This window comes from Adiantum capillus-veneris, chromosome 23 (genome assembly GCF_014529385.1).
Source record: "Adiantum capillus-veneris isolate H3 chromosome 23, ASM1452938v2, whole genome shotgun sequence".
In the NCBI taxonomy this organism is placed as follows: Eukaryota; Viridiplantae; Streptophyta; class Polypodiopsida; order Polypodiales; family Pteridaceae; genus Adiantum; species Adiantum capillus-veneris.
In genome coordinates this window covers 63,841,841-63,859,707 of record NC_140953.1, presented here as the reverse complement: position 1 = coordinate 63,859,707, position 17,867 = coordinate 63,841,841, and the positions used below count along the sequence as shown (strand labels likewise).

The 17,867-nt window shown below is 44.3% G+C and overlaps 1 protein-coding gene across 1 annotated transcript; it reads left to right on the top strand.

The window, feature by feature from the left end:
• Positions 1-494: 494 nt before the first annotated feature.
• LOC147427882 (uncharacterized) lies at positions 495-3,462 on the top strand. Its single transcript, XM_086497354.1, has 4 exons — positions 495-914; positions 1,041-1,112; positions 2,363-2,431; positions 3,004-3,462. The coding sequence occupies exons 1-4, from the start codon at positions 747-749 to the stop codon at positions 3,103-3,105; spliced, it is 411 nt and encodes a 136-aa protein (XP_086353480.1). The 5' UTR covers positions 495-746; the 3' UTR covers positions 3,106-3,462.
• The last annotated feature ends 14,405 nt before the right edge of the window (positions 3,463-17,867 follow it).

The following is a 17,867-nucleotide window of genomic DNA, read 5'->3' as shown; positions in this document are numbered from 1 at the left end:
GTTGCGCCACACCACACCACATGTACATCGGGGGGGGGGGGGGGGGGGGGGGGGGGGGGGGAGCAAAAATAGAAGCAAAAAGATAAAGTAGAAGCAAAAATCTCTGCAAACTTAAAATTTTAATAAATGATAGGCACCTTGTGATATATAAAGGCAGTGAGAAATTTATAAGGTGTACATGTGGCTTTGAGGGAGGGAGAAAGCTAGGAGTCGTGCCTTCCATATTGACAACAGAGAGAAGAAAGAGGGCTAATTGGGGGATTTGGGCCTAGCGAATATTATAGATATGGGCAAGGAAGGGGTTGGGGGGGGGAAGGGAGGGAGAGAGGGAGAGAGAGAGAGAGGGGCAGTGGGGGTTTGGTTATTAGAAAGTGGGCTTCAACTGAAGGTGGTCGTGGAGGTGTTTGCTAGCTCACAATCCCATGCACCAACCCCCACATCCTTCACAACGTGAGCGGCTTATATTAACGCGCGCGCGGGCGCACACACACACACACAATCTCTCTCTCTCTCTCTCTCTCTCTCTCACACACACACACACACACGTTATAAATAGTGCCAACGATGTTCCCGTATCTTCTACTTGAACCCAATATTACAACACAATCGGAAGCTACTTTTGTTTGCAGCACTAATCAGAGCGCCTTAATCAATAGCACCGCCTTCGTCTCTAGCTGTTAATCATCCAAACCTAATTACGAGATCGCCACAACTATCTTTCATTACAGCAGCAGTAGAGATAATCAATGGAGACCGAATACAGTTATAATATTAGGAGCCTAACCAATTATGTCGATAGTAGCAATATTAATCTGCATACGATCACTAATTTCCATGCAAGGCGTGATTCTGAGAATGCCCATAACGTCGTCTATGCAGAAAATCAGAATATGCCTACCTCTCCCTCTGCTCACGTACGTCCAAATTAATCCAATTGCATTCTTTTAATTTAACCTTAATCTGATTTTGTATTTAGAGTTTAGCTAGATCGAGTTTTTTGCTTGGACTTGCTAATTAGTCTTTATATGTATATTGATTAGGTCGTCGACATCGACCCTCTCGACTTGAGATTCCGCATCCTTCGCCAGCTCCTTCCACATGCAGGCTCAGAGGTAAATCCCATTGCGTTGATCATGCCACCACAATCTTGTTCTTTTTATACTGTAGCGGGAGGAATTATAATTCTGTGTTGTCTTTCTGCCATTGCCTTTAAAGCCTTTAAATCCCATTGTCTTTATGCCACCACAATCACTGTTGTGAGAATTAATCCAGACGTCATCGCTTGCAATCACACAAATTAGAGGAAATTAGGGAATGTTGAAGTGGAGACATTGCCCAAGGCATTCATTGAGGGTTATCATATGGTAACACATGAGTGTAGGCGAGGGCTGTACAAGGCATGATAAGGAATGGAACCATATACACGAGTAAAAAAGGGTGTGTAATTCAATGCAGGCAATTGACGTCCACTTTTTAATACATATCCCTCAGGATAGGTTGCAACAAAGAAAGCTAGAGTTGAGGTATATAAGGAGATAGCGCGGAGGGGTGAGCTAGGAAGGTTGCTCACCATAGATTATCTATACAAGACATGCACAAGAAGTTTTGGACAAATTCTCACAATAATTCCCACATTGTGACTTACCTCGACATCATGAGCTTTTGTGAGGGAGGCATCGCATACCTAGCTAGGTATGCGGTGCCTCTCGAGCAGAAGCTCATGATGTTATGCATTGTATGAAAAACACTGACAAAGACTCAGTTTTCCTACATGAGAAAATTTCTATATCTTCTTGTGACATAAGAGTGCACAAGGAGATAGAATGGTTTCATTATGGTTGCAAACTTGGTAGTTTCCTTTTGGCACAAGAAGTGTACTCTGCCACCTCTGATAGTGTCCTTATGCAGGCAAAGAGTGCTTGAAGATCTTACAAATAGTGCCTCACAATAGGGTATTATACATACGACCCCGTAGGGAGCTCCAATGCTAAGACCTACAAAGTAGTACCCCACTCAGTGTTTAAGTTGCTAGAATCTACATTGAAGTCGCATTGTATTGATGTTTGGTTGATTTGCTATGCTAGATAGATACAAATTCATGCAACATCAAATAAAGTATGTTGTGATTCTATAAGCACATGTTCTCTCTCTCTCTCTCTCTCTCTCTCTCTCTCTCTCTCTCTCTCTCTCTCTCTCTCCATACACACATACATACACACACACACATATATAGATATATATCAAATGAGCATTGCACCAAAGATGTGAGAGGTGCTCAAGCTCTTTCATCACAAGCATACATTTGAATACTTTCAATCATAAAATGGGTGAAAAATGTCCTAATCAGCAATTTTGCATACAGCTGCAAGAGAAGGACGATATTCTCAAGTTTGTTTTACAATATGTCAAGGACCTCGAGCAACAAATTCAGGTACTACCCTTTCAAGTTGGAAAATTTCTAGTAATATCTTAATTTTGTTGCATTCTAAATTACATATCTTCATTTTCCTCTCGAGGTTTTCAAATCCTAAAAGATATATGTTGCCCATGTACATGCACACACACACACATATATTCATATACTTACATGCACACACGTATATATTTATACATTTACTAATAGTGAGAGTTAAAGGTGCACGTCCTCACTACTTGAAGCACTCACGCGAAGTTATATTGAACGTCGCCCCACAAATTCTCTCTCTCTCTCTCTCTCTCTCTCTCTCTCTCTCTCTCTCTCTCTCTCTCTCTCTCTCTCTCTCTCTCTCAAAATTTGCCTGGTTGACGTTGCCCACAAATTGTCAAAATTCACCTAAAAGCGCCACGTGGCAAAGGGAGCCGGAATTCCTCCCCCTTTTATACTAGTATAGATAGACTAGTATAGATATACATGTGTACGTGTCTGTGTGTGTGTGTGTGTGTGTGTGGTCTCATCTTGTGAATGTATGCTATATTAGTATTGGAGTACATAGAGTTTCAACCCTTTGATTGGTTTTGTGACAGAATTTCAATGTTGGCACCGATATGGCAACAGAAGGCATGGGAGCATTACAAAAGAAGGGATTGTGCATTGTGGACCTCTCCCAATTCACCAAAGCATTTTGACAGCTAGCAAAGTTTTGTGATTCTTGTAATCAGAAACCCTTACTAAGATGAATCTTGTAAGGCTTCGGAGACATCCCTAAGTCACAAAGTACCATTCTAAGCGCCATCTTTGGATGGTTCCTTCAGCAAAACCATGCAGTTGAACAAAAGGAAAACTCGACCATACTGCACTACAATTTAGAGAGATCCTTCTCTTTGGATGCCAAGACTAGAACATCAAATATAAATGTATTACCCATGTCAGGGTAGAACAAATTGCAATTTTACTCTTACATGCCTATAAATGCTTAAAACAAGAGCATCCTGTGCTTCAATTTTAGAAAACTACATAGCTTTTTTGGTGTGTTTAATTTAGAAAACAACCTACTTAGTAACATGAGAAATATTTATCGATCAAGTCGTCTTTTATTTCTATTTTTGGGTTTGAAAAAGATGTGCTAAAGAAGTTACTACAGCAGAAAAAAAACATAAGGGGAAGATGCTCTCTCTATATAGTGTATTGACACTTCTCAATAACCACAAGAAGATTTAGAACTTTTCTCGTGTAGGGAAACGGAGTCTTTCTCAGTGTTTTTCATACAATGCATAACATCATGAGCTTCGACCACTCGAGAGGTACCAGATACCTAGCTAGGTACGATTGGGGGTGGGGCGGCTGTCGGCCCCCCCACCAGGCTAGCGGTCTCCTGCCCCCAATTGTTACCTAGCTAAAGGTAAGCAGTGCCTCCCTCACACAAGTTCATAGTGTGGGAATTATTGTGAGAATTTGTCCAAAAAAATTTGTGAATGGCTATCCTACAGTTCTTCCTCCCCCTAATACATTTGGTTTTCAAGACAAAAATTCTCTTTTAATGTCATATTATGTACCGCAGAAGTAGGGGACCTTCACATTTGAGCACACCCTTGCTTCACTTTTCTCCACTAGACAACACACTCACAATTAATGACATCTTTCATAGAATTGGAGGCCCCTATGTCCTCTTGAAAAGTTAAGGGAGAAGTCCTCTTTGGATCATGATTGAGATGGAGCTATACAAGCCAGGAGGTGATGAACAGCACCCACCTGCCAGTGCTTGTTGGAGCCGAAGAGGCAGAGGCAGAGAGAGAGAGAGAGAGAGAGAGAGAGAGAGAGAGAAGAAACTGCCACAAGAAGATTTAGAAATTTTCTCATGTAGGAAAAGGGAGCCTTTTTCAGTGTTTTTCATACTATACATAACATCATGAGCTTCTGTTCGGGAGGCACCGCATACCTGCGGGGGCCGGCGGTCCCCTGCCCCCAATCGTACCTAGCTAGGTATGTGGTGCCTCCTGAACAGAAGCTCATATGCCGAGGTAAGTCATACTGTGGGAATTATTGTGAGAATCTGTCCAAAACTTCTTTGCAGGCACGGTCAAGGTGTGTCTAGTTCGGTTGTGTAGAAGTGACTTGGGAGTAGTCGTACTTGCAGAGAGTGCAATAGGAGAGAGAGAGAGAGAGAGAGAGAGAGAGAGAGAGAGAGTGTATTGACCCGAATCAGCTGCTATTGGCGCAAACTGCAGCTACAGCAGCGCTTCAGCAGCTGTCTCTATCGAAACTACATCAGGTGCCATTCTGGTCTTATAAGCTATTATAAATAGAGGTGGTCGATTAACAGCGCGCCAGGTCCGACACGAGCAACAGAGACAGCAGCCGGGGTACTTCAGCCATATTTAAAAGGGCTTCACGTCTAGATAGCGGGTCACGCAGATGGTCTTTAAAGGCGATGCATTCTCATGCTGTGCATGACATGGCAAGCTGCTCTTCCATATTGCATCTTCTTTGACTTCAACCTGAATTATAAGGGACCCTGTTTCTTTGCCTTTGGCCGGGTGGCCACTGGCCAAATTAAGGGACCTAGACGACGTGCCTGAGCCTCCCATGTTCCAACTCTCTCTCTCTCTCTCTCTCTCTCTCTCTCTCTCTCTCTCTGCATCAACCCGCCTATGGCAAACTGCAATGGCGGCCCAGAATTCCTGCATTTCTGCATGAGCAGCACAAGACAAAATTGACTAGCTTGAAGCTGGAACTCGATCAGTGCTACTCGCACTAGTGGACAACTTTCGACGTCCAGGAGTAGTACTGTACGTGTGCAGAGTCGAGGAAGGTTCTACGTAGCATACTCAGGTGGCAAGAGCACCTTCAACACATAATAACTGGTGGCCCTCCCTCAGCACTAAAGGGCACGGGGCTAATGAAGCCCCGGAGGTGGGATCTATGGTTGAGAAGCTCGGGCACAAAAGCAGAGGCGCGCAGGGTTGTAGGATGCACCAGAAGTAAACTAGGACGCCGAAAAGTAAACTTGGACATGGGCACACCTGTCCACGTTGATTTTTCATGCGTTTGTTGCCCACCATGGTCAACATATGCACATGGGGGGTTGGATAAGCCATGCGCCTTGCCTAGCGCCCACCCGGGTTCGAATCGTGCGAGCAGCACCCCACGCCCCATTTTTTTGAGCCCTCAAATCTCCTTGAGATTCATGCGCGCACCCTTAGCCGTAGATCCCATCTCTTTGCTCCCGTGCCCTTTAGTGCTGAGGGTGGCCCTCTCTCGGCCTCATGATAGTGTCCCTAGTAGGTGGTAGTAAAGGGCCAATCATTTTTAATCTCTTATTAGCGAGAATCGAGGAATATGCTCTTGCTGAGTGAACGAGGAAGGAAATGAGCATTCAAAATGAAGTAGGCTAGTGATGCGTGAGCGAGGGCAGCAGGTATCCAAGGCAGAGGTGGGCGACGTGCAAGGAAAAACAAGGAAGGGCCCCCGGGGGGAGGGTGTGTGGTTATATGTGAGCGAACATTAACAACGACCGTACTATAATCTAGAAGAGGCTTGCAAGGGTCTGCACGCAGCTGCTGTTTGTTCAACCTGCGAGAAGCCAAAGCAAGGAGGCTCGGAGGGCTTTCTGTGGCAAGAAGTGATCAACATCCACACGCAGTAGCGGATCTGGTGGCAGATCGAGAAGATTGCGAAGATGTTGGAGGGACAGGTGCTTGCTCCAGCAGGGGGCACCTGGTTATGCCTCACTCGTACATGCCATACCTTCTTCTCCCCTCCCCCTCATTTTTTTCATGTGGGTGCTACCGCCGCTCCTCCATCTCTTTGCAACGGAAAAGGGTGGCTTTGTTCTGCAGCTTGGTGTCCTGGGTGGGGGTCGCCTTGTGGCAGGAGGCGCCTCCCATGGTGGCAACATGACACACAGTACGAAGGGACGCGGCCCCCCTAAGGCTTGTTCCGGATCTTGCTCCTTCAATGGCGTTAGGGTCGTTGCGACGATTCTCGAAGGCATGGTGGTTGGTGGATTACTTCGTCGGTGGCTCCAAGGGTCAACAACTTGGTGGATCTTTTTTGCTACAGAGTACTGTGTCATGAGGAAGGGAATGGAGTCTAAGGGGGCTTCTTTATTTGCCATGGGATTAAAAGGAGATTATGGAAGGGGCAAATGGGTGGATGCCATGTGGACTGAAATGGTGGGTATGACAGGGCCTAAAAGTAAGTGGTCAAACTTGTACTCTTTTATAACATACAAAGAGAAAATCTCTTATAAATTCAAAAAAATGAACTTTTCTCTAAATAGTTGAGTAAAAACCAATCCTTTCTCTCTCTACTGGCTGCCAGTTTCTCCGCCCCTCTCTCCTAAAAGGGGTCCCCTCTAAAAACATGTTGATCATTCCCTCCCTCTCTTTTTACTGTACCATCTCTCACTTCTCTTCACTTCACCTTGTTTCTCTTTCCTTCTTTTCAGTTTTCCCTCCCAAAAGCTTTGCAACAAAATTTTGAACCTCCTTTCCCTCCTCAAGCTTGATGCATTCTTGAGGGCTGCATTCTCCTCAGACTGAAGTTCTCCATTACTCCATGGGCTTCACTAGACACCTCTTGCTAAAGCTGAAGTCTACATCATATCCTTCTGCTACATCATCCCTCTTTCTTTCCTCAACAGGTTTCTTGCATTAAGCTCTCTAGAGAGGATCTACTTCCCTCTCAAGCTTTGCAACATTTCTTCTACATTAAGACAACAAGCAGATGGAACAGTATAGAAGTAAGTGGAATCCTTCACCTTTGTGTACCATCAAGATTCTTGCTCTTTATACAACTGAGAACATGGATGTGCAATGTCTAATCATAAGTGTTTGTGTGCAAATTGTGCCACTATTTCCCATGGCATCATCAGGTACTCAACTACCTAGGAGTGTCATTGACTCCATTTCATGCAGCAATGTACAAGACGACAATGGATATTGGGTGACGATGGAGTTAAAACGAATGATGTGGGTGACAATGCAGCCCAGCTCAAGAGGTGCACACAAGGTCTCAAGGAGACACATGGCTTCTCGAGCACACCATTGGAAGGGAAGAATCATGGAGTTCAAGCAAACACAAGACGGCAAGAGGCTTGCGAAGGTGCAGCATGTGTATGTTGCTTCACAACTAAAGCTAGAGACAGCAGTGGCTCCATCGAGGTTTCCTACAAATTGTAATTTTTACTCCTCTTGCAAGTTTTTCGGTTATCTATTTAGTATTTCTGCCTTGTGTGTTGCTTTTGATGACTGTAAGATTTCCATTGCTTTTTGTTCATGTTTACAGATGTTTTTCCATCCGATTTTGTAGAGTGGGAGCCAATAGAGTCCTTCACCGGAACTTTTGAGGCCATCTACTATGAGCTTGGCAAATTGCTCTATGTTGGTTGTCAGTCCTCTCAGCTTGCCTCACGTGATATTTTTTTTTATGATCATACTTATGTCACACCTAGGCCAAATGGATATGGTACTCTATCTCTGGTTCACTCGCCAACCTTGGAGAGTTTGGAATGGCCTAAGCCAGACAGTGCCTTGATCGCAACAACCAAAAGCAAAATCGAGGTGCATGGATGTGCAAGCAGCAATAAAGTGCACCTATGGTTCCCATAAAGGGCGGTAACATGGTTTATGTCTCTTCATGTGTTTGTGCTTATATTTGGACTTCAGAGTGTTCACAGGACACCAACAATGTGGACTTGCAAAGGGGAAGTGCGATCAACGGGTTTCTTGCACCAGCTGGATGGGAAACTAAGGTGGCCAACCACCAAGGAGATAGAATCAAGTGCTCTGTAGTTGCTGACAAGGTGGTGTTCAGATACCATATTGCAAAGCAAAGCTTGTCGATGGTCTTTACCTATAGAAGATGGAAGCTGACGATGGGAGAATGGGAGGCACTAGACTCTGAGGTTGCTGCTAGAGAATCAATTGACCTGCAAATACATCTCCATGACGATGCAGTGCACCACATTACAGTGAACAATGACTGGCATCTTAGTCACCTTCGTGAGTATCTTAATCTCAGATATACCTTGCCCAAACAATATCTCTTTGTAATCAATGAAAAGATTGTTCGTTCCAGGAAAGAGAAGAGTGTTTTGTGTGAGAACATTCTTTTTTCGCGATGTATTTTTGTAAAAGCTTGTAACTGACATGGATTTTGTCCACATTAATACATATGGTGTTTTGAATCTCGTTTCTGCGCATACTTGTTTATTCTCAACTTGTTCAATTTTTTGATTGAAACGTGCAATTGATTTGTTGTGGAGCACAAATGTTTTCAATGTTGGTGTCTTTCAATGCTTTGTCACGTGATTTTGTTTAAAATAAAAGTTTTAAGTTATTTTGACATTAATTTAAGTGCTTTTAAAAAAGTGACTTTGGGTATATAAGTGGCTTTCTAGTTTTTAGACTTCATTTCTCACATTCACAAAACTCTAGCTCTAGTTCTTAAACTTCATTTCTCACATTCACAAAACTCTAGCTCTAACCTCTCTTCGCATCTTCTTCGCGAACGAACCCATGGCAACGTCTACTGATGCACTTCTCACACAAGTAGAAAGGGTAGGACTTGCATATCGAGCACATGAACTACTCAGTGTGTTCGAGGGGACAATTGACATGCAGGCCACTGCCAACCTTCATGCAGAGGTATTCAGAAGATTTCTTGACTACATGGCGCAGCACATGGAGGAATATGCCATAATCTTTGAGGGATCCGACACGGTGTGGTTGCCGGTGGATTTCTTGAAGCATCTCTATGCGGCGGACAAAAACTTCCGATTTCGCTTGTTGAGGTTTATTAAAGGCCTCACGGAACGGGACTTCAAGACAGAGGATGAGGATGATCTCATGGATTTGGGCAAGGGGTGCACAGACACCCAATTTATTTCATGGGACATGGTTCTAACATTACTTGTGCTTGAGGGCATGGACAAGGGAAAATCAGAGGAAAAGGTCAACCAAAGACCTCCTGTGACCATTGCGGAGGAATCAAAGTATCGAAGAGATAGATAAGCAGGCCGAAGCATCTATGGCACTCGTACTCATGCAAGATCCCAGCACCACTGAGGAGGAAGATCGAATGATAGAGGGAGATGAGGTGTTGAAAGAGATCCTGGACCTCCAAATTCTCACTTTGCATCCAGTGGTGGTGGATGATCGTCAGTTTCTGTTCCTTGACGGCATTGCCAAAACGTTAGGACTCAGAGAAGATGAGTCACTTGCAGTGCTTGCTATCTATGCGGGCATGAAGGATCCCAGTGGGAAGGAAGAGAAAGTCAATTTTCAAATTGATTTGGAAGACCAAGACCTCTCAGCAAGCCTCTCCTTCCTCCCTAGTGAAAACGAACAACAGTTGGTGCAAGCAGTAGCAAGTACACTAGTAGAAATAAAATCATGTGTCTCTTTCTATGAAAGCGTACCAGAGAGCGCATTTCATCCACACCAACCACTGATTGCAATTGGTAGAGATGATCGATCTAGCATCGATCTTACAAAGAAAAATCTTGAAGAGAGGGATGAAGAAATTGAGGTAAATAAATCTAAACCTGGTAGAATTTCTAGTATTCCTTACTACAATTGTTAATATCAATTAAAATGCTTTGCAGATGGATTATCATGTTGATAAGTTCGCAATGCGTACTGGAGGCTCGCGCAACGTCTCCATGGGTAGAGATAGTTCTCTTTGGAACTACCTGAGCCATCTGGGGCCATCGATTCTTAGAGTTGCTCACACAGAGTTCTCCAAGAATGATTCTGCAGAGCTGCTAAAGTGTAAAGCATTAAGTGGCATACTCGCTGAAGATTCTCTCCTCTTAAACGCTCATAAATGTATATTGGTGGAATGAGAGGCAGCATTATATGCCTTTACATGCAAACACCCAGGCTCGGTCCTCTCCCACTGCGCCTTGAGCCTAGGTCAAGGGTTGACAAACCCAGAGAAAATTGTAAAATCCCTTGGTGTCAAGTCAGCCATTCGCCCATTACCCAAAGATGTAATTCGTAGAAACACCAATCGACCATGATGTAATATTCGAATCAATAAAGAATAAATGTTTTTGTCAATGATTTTTGTCACCATTCAGTACTTGTTTTTTAATTCATATTGTCCAATAATTCGCCCGCCGAGGCACACACGTGCACAGAACCTCGAACATGCAGGCACCGGGCGGCCACGAGGAGAGTCTCGGAGATAATTTTGCAAAACGGGGCGATCGGGGGGGCGTACGGGCTCAAGAAGGGCATGTGACGCATCGGCAGCGCCGGGCGGGGTCGGAGGGTGCAGAAAAAGCGCCTGTGCGCCACAGCGTGCAAGGAGCAATTCTGCTAGTGTTGGAATTGCTTGGCGCGCAAGGGCTTTTTTTGCACCCTCTGACCCCGGCCGGCGCTACCGATGCATCACATGCCCTTCTTGAGCCCGTACGCCCCCCCCCCCCCCCCCCCCCCCCCCGGTCGCCTCGTTTCGTAAAATTATCTCCGAGACGCTCCTCCCGGCCGCCCGGTGCATGCATGTTCGAGGTTCTGTGCACGTGTGTGCCTCGACGGGCGAAAATGGAGCCATGGTGGTTAACTTTAATTAAACATATCCAACAATTCAAATACATATAAAAAACAATGTACAAATTAAAATTGAACAATTGCTCGGAATGGTAGAAATTCGCTAGTTGATATTATACAGAAAGATTACAAATCTCATGAAGAAAGAGTACATGGGATAAACTAAATCTTATGAAGGCATCCTTCATTTCTTAAATTTAGTGCTAAGGCTAAATCCGTATTTTTTAAAGTTACACGCTTTGCATGCGCCATACAGGAGACGCCACCTTGAAAAAGCTGCACCAAAATGTCTTCAACGGCATCCTGTAAGGCCAGTAAAGCTCCGCGTTGTATTCTTGTAACGGAATCACTGTATTCATCTATCATCTCTCTCACCACCAGAGAGAAGGCCGCTTTGGGTATGATTGGCTCAATGCTCTTTTGGTACTTCCTGATCTCACGCAGAGCCATTGTGCCTGGCCTCCATCTCCGCTTTTTCTGTGTTGTTGGTGGTGGTGGAGGAGCTGCCTGCCTAGCCCATTGAGAAGGATCATCTTTGTATTTTTTCCTCCTCTCCTCTTGGGTTTGCTGCTCTTCTGGTGTCACCTTGTCCCTTTTTCTTTTTGCACATTGCTTGGCTCTCTGAGGGATTTTTGAAGGCTTTGAGCTCCCAACCTTTGCTTGTTGGGTGGCTTGAGCTCTATCTTCTGCCGCCTTCTTCTCTGCCTCTGCTCGTGCTTGTAAGTTGGCCAAATGAGCTCTCTCGGCCTCAGCTCTCTGCCTTTCCTCCTGCTCTCTCTGTCTTCTCTGCTCTTCTTGTGCTGCCAGGGCTTTCTTTTCAATTGCCTCTTTCTTTTCCCTCTCCCTTTGTCTTTTCCTCCTCTTGGCCTCTTTTTCTTTAGATACCGGATTGCCTGGTTGTTGGAATTAGGGTTGCAGAGAAACACACACAACTTGGAGAAGACGAAGGAAGCTCAAGGCACACAATAGAGAGTGTGGTACTTAGTGTGCAATGGAAAGATAGATTGCCCTAGAGTGAAGGGCGTATATACAATGCACGGGGGAAAAAAACTCCTAAAGAGGGAAAAAATGCCCCTGCAGTCCTAGTGTGTTCACACACATCACTACCACATGTATATGGTAACAAATCCCCCCTGGAGTGATGCGGTGAATGAGAGTTGGCACATGAGTAAAGGGAAGTGCCATGCCCTGAGGACAGGATCAGTCCACAAAGGAGAGTAAGCCCAAAGCTTTGCGGAAAGCTTCAAGCTTCTCACGAGACAATGCCTTTGTGAAAAGATCTACAAGGTTGTCCTGTGTTGGCACATAAGCCAAGCTGATCTCTCCTGATGAGAGCCTCTCCCTGACATAGTGGTAATGCACCTCAATGTGCTTTGTGCAAGCATGAAAAACTGGGTTCCTCGCAACTGCCAATGCCCTCTGACTGTCAGTGTAGATAGTGTTGGTAGTGTCCTGTCCAACACCCAAATCAGCCATAAGGCGTCTGAGCCATACACACTCAACCGTAGCTGTGAAGACTGCCCTGTACTCATCCTCACAACTCAAAGTGGCCACAATAGGTTGCTTCTTGCTCAACCATGATATACATGAACTGCCAAGCATGAGACAAAAACCACTTGTGGACACTCGTGTGTCAAAACAACCAGCCCAATCTGAGTCCGAAAAAGCATGTAAGTCTGGCGGCAATGATCCACCCTTGGGATAAAACAAGCCAAGATGTAAAGTGCCACTAAGGTAGCGGAAAATCCTCTTGATAGCCTGCCAATGCTTAGACCCTGGGCTATGCATAAATCTGCTGACCTGTGAGACTGCAAACTGAATATCCGGCCTCGTGTTGCATGCATAAATGAGGCAGCCAACAGCTGTTTGGTAAAGAGTGACATCAGCAGGATCACCAACATCATGTAGACTCAACTTCAAACTTGTTTCCATGGGAGTGGCAATAGGTTTGCAATCCTCAAGTCCAAACTTACATAGCAATGTCTCTATGTAACTTTTCTGACACAAGGCAATACCACCATCACACTGCTTAAACTGTATACCAAAATAATGATGCAACAGCCCCAAATCTTTCATCTTGAAAGTAGCATTCAAATCAGCCTTAAATTTAGCAATGTGTCTCTCATTTGGTCCAGTGATCAGCAAATCATCAACATAAAGAACCACAATGAGAAGTACATCATCCTCATGCTTTACATACAATGTACTTTCTGTTGGACTGTTACGAAAGCCTCGTTTAACCAAATGAGTGTCAGCTTTCTCATACCAAGAACGAGGAGATTGCTTCAACCCATACAAAGCCTTCTTACATCTGCACACTTTGTCCTCTTGTCCTTTTATGACAAAACCGCGAGGCTGCGTTACATAACTTCCTCAAATATGTCACCATTCAAGAAAGCAGTAACAATGTCTGATTGATGTACATCCTAACCAAAATGAGCTGCCAATGTACATAGAAAACGCACAGTAGTCATATGACAAGTGGGAGCAAAAGTCTCTTCATAATCTATGCCTTTTTTCTGTGCATAACCTTTTGCAACAAGTCGAGCCTTATGGCGATCAATCTCACCATCCGGCTTGCGTTTCAACTTGTAAACCCACTTCGTACCAATGGCCTTTTTTCCAGGAGGCAAATCACATAAATTCCATGTGCCATTTTCTATAAGTGCATCATATTCTGATTGCATGGCAGCCATCCAATTTTCTGAATTTTGTGCTTCATCAAAAGTCAGAGGCTCCTCAACATCATGTAAGCTAGACACATCCAAAGCATAACAATCTGATGCATAAGATGCATGGCGAGAGCCTGAATGAGTACGACTAGACAAAGGTGCATCCAATTTACTGTCACGCAAAGTGTGCACCAGCCATTTTGGCATATCTCTAGCCTGCTCATTTTCAGCCCTTTCCTCATCAAGTACATCATGTACATCTGCATCAGTAATAGGCTGATCTAGAACATTTTCAGAAACCCCCATAGGCTGTACATTTGCCTCATTGGAACTTACATTCGTATTTCCACCAATGAAAGAGGCAACAAAGTGTCATAAATGTCCTGTGAGCTTACATTACTGTCTCTAGTACATGACAGCAAGGGATGAACAGAATCTTCCACAAACAATACATCCTGAAAAACCAGAATACGTTTTGTTTGCGGATGATACAACCTGTAACCTTTGCTTTCAGTACTATAACCAACAAAAATACATTTGACAGCCTTATCATCCAATTTTCTGTGTTGCACTTGTGGCACCAAAGCATATGCCAAACAGCCAAAAACACGCATGTGCTCAATAGAAGGTTTTCTATCATGCCATGCTTCATATGGAGTAATAGACTGCAAAGCTTTCGTAGGACACCTGTTAAGTACATAAGTGGCACACATAATGGCCTCAAGCCAAAAAGAATGCGGCAAAGCTTGACTTTTGACCATACATCGTGCCATTTCCGTCAATGACCTGTTTTTCCTCTCAGCAACACCATTTTGTTGAGGTGTATAAGGCACTGTACATTGGTGTTTTATCCCACGAGTAGCCAGTAATGCATTAAATTCATGAGACATATACTCCCCCCCTCGATCAGAACGGAGGGTGCCCATAGTACATTTCGAGACATTTTCAGCCATAGCCAGAAATTGTTTGAAGCACATAAAAACTTTGGACTTCGCTTTAAGCGGAAATGCCCATGCATGCCTGGAGTAATCATCAATGAAAGTCACGAAGTACAGGTAATTGCCCAAGGACGGAGTTTGCATGGGCCCACAAACATCACTATGCACAAGCTGCAACCTGCATGTGGCCCGAACTGAACCATCCTTTGAAACTTAGAACGCTGCATCTTACCCAAAATACAGCCTTCACAAACATGTTTGACGGGTGCTTCAAGAGGTAGCAAAGAAGCAACCATATCAGATTTCTGCAAACGCAGCAAACTAGCAAAATTCAGATGACCAAAACGTGCATGCCAAAGTTTTGCATCTGAAATAGCCCTTGAATCTGCAACAACATTTGAAAAATTTTGTCCACACTTGTCATACAAAGTGATCTTATACAGCCCACGGCACAAAAGCACAGATGCAACAATTTGATCACCAAAACTGAGATCATGAACTGTACATATGTCATCCACAAATTTGACTACAAGTCCAAGTCTAGCAAGTGCGGATACAGACAAGAGATTCTTCTTGATCCTAGGTACATAAAGTGCATCAACAAGTGTGAAGGAACTACCATTAGCAGCAGTGAGCACAATCTTTCCAACTCCCTGAACTGGATAAGAGGCGTTGTTGGCACAAGTGACTGAATTCCCATGAGGGACAGACTCAAGAGAGGTAAACAATTCACGATGTGAGGTAATGTGCTTTGTAGCACCAGTGTCAAAATACCACACATGTGAATCTACAGCAATTGACAAGCATGCATCACAGCAGGATTGTAAGTGCACTCTGCACTAAAATCCCATTCTGCATCAAGATCAGCATTACAGTCTCCTTTCACAGAAGACTCAACAATGGCTGCATTTGCAGTGGAACCACCCTCTTTCTTCTTAGCCTCTTTGGCCTTCAACTTAGGACACGACTTGATCAAGTGATCGTTGGCTTTACAATAATGGCAACGCATCTTCTTTTTTCCCTTATCACCAGAATTGCCAGACGAAGTGCTGCCAACAGAAGCATTAGGAACAAAATTTTTGCCACTCGCAGCAGAACCATAAGAAGTGGCTGCATTACTGTTACCACCCTTTCTTTGAGAAGCAATAAAAGCATGTTCAACTGCACGCTATCTAGTCCTGTTTTTTCTGGAAAGTGACTCTTGCAACAGCAATGTGCATAATGCATCAAACTTGACAACTTCAGGATTTCCTTGGGTCATAAGTTTCCAAGTACTAGCAAAAGTCTGGTAAGAATCTGGTAAGGCATCAAGAACAGTCTGCACAAGGGAACTGTCTGAAATGACTTCACCTGCAGAAATAAGTTGTTCATTGATATCCTTGACACTAGCAAGGAAAGTGTCCATATCATCTTCCTCATGCATAATCTTCGACTCCAGCTCTTTACGCAACAAAGCAATTTTAGCCTCATTGCGGCTTGTATAAAGACCTGCTAGAATATCCCAAGTCTGTTTTGCAGATTTTGTTGAACGGATGTGAGGAACAATGGTGCGCTTCCAAGACAACGCAATCAATGCATGAGCCTGCGCATCCTTAACATCCCAACGAGCTTGTTCTGCCGTAGGCAAAACAACTCTAACAGCTGCAATCCTTGCAACAAGACCTGCAACATCCTCAACATCGCCTACATCCTCAGAATCAGGACGTACATCAATGCCCTGCACAATGTTCCAGACACCCTTTGACACAAGAACATGTTGCATCATATAAGCCCACATAGGGTATTTGTCCCCATCCAACCTGTCCTCAGCAGCAAACATCTTGAACACATCTGTGTTGTTGTTGTCAGCCATGGTAAATGCTGCACCTGATGTGGAAACTGCCCGAAAATAGGAGAAACGGAGCGGGAACAACCTGTGCTATATAGCACAAACCGTAGAAGACTATAAGGCACCTATTATGCAGAAAACGGCACTGACAAAAATTCTGCACAAAATGATGAAATAGCCTCTGCAGTACTGTCTGTAGTGGAAACGGAGGCCGAAATGAGACCAAATCAAAATTCTGAGCAGACCAAGCTCTTCGAGTTCTCCCAAAATATTTGTCGACCTGCGAACGCTCGCCAAAGCTCACTGAAATCGGAGAAAGTGAGCAGGCGTTTGCTGGAGCAGCTGGAGACTAAGCCCGGGAGGACGTGACCTGCTCTGATACCAATTGTTGGAATTAGGGTTGCAGAGAAACACACACAGCTTGGAGAAGACGAAGGAAGCTCAAGGCACACAATAGAGAGTGTGGTACTTAGTGTGCAATGGAAAGATAGATAGCCCTAGAGTGATGGGCGTATATACAATGCACGGGGGAAAAAACCTCCTAAAGAGGGAAAAAATGCCCCGGCGGTCCTAGTGTGTTCACACACATCACTACCACATGTATATGGTAACACCGGTATTACCTTGATTACTCTCTCTTTGTTTCGCGGTGGAAACTTTCGCGGCGTAGTATGTGGGGTGGCCTGAGCACCAATGGTTGTGGCAGGAGGCGATGGCGGTGGATTTTGAAGCAGACCTAGATATACCTGTTCTGTTTCTTGTGTTGCTCTGCGAATAGGTGAAATTGGTGGGGGATCTGGAAGAGGTGTGCGAGTGGCATGGGTTAAATCATCAAGATCTCCAAATATGTGTCGCATGTTGCTTTGATCATCTGGATTTGATGGTTGGTGAGGCTCTTGGGTGTTTGGAGCAGGCTCGGACACTGGGTTATCCACTTGTGGTCGAGGATGTGGATTTGAAGCCGTGGATTTTGCATGGATTTCCGGCTGCAGATTTTCTGCTGTGTGAGTGGTTGTGGTGGTATTGTGCGTAGTGCCAGCCTACTCGTGTGAATCGTCCATGTGGTGCAAGATGTGAGTGCGTGTGCGTTTTTGCTCGAGTGGATCTTCTAGAATGTGCAAACAAGAAATGAACTTCAAGTTGTGAATTTTGACTTATATAGTACCAATTTAAAAAAAAAAAACTTAAAAACTCAATAATACCTTAAAAAATCCAAAATAACTCCAAAATTTGTTACATAAAACCATTGATTGGGCATCAACAAATCACGTGGCATTACAATGGAAGCTTAATATGGGAATGGTTAGTGTCAAAAATTTATTGATTTTCCACCCAACGTCTGTCATCTCGTTGCCTTGTCGCCAACCACCGTCGAAATCAATCTTTTGCACTAGAAGCATGATATGATTGCGATCGCCTCACGCTAACCACTTTCTCTATTTTGCATTTCAAGCT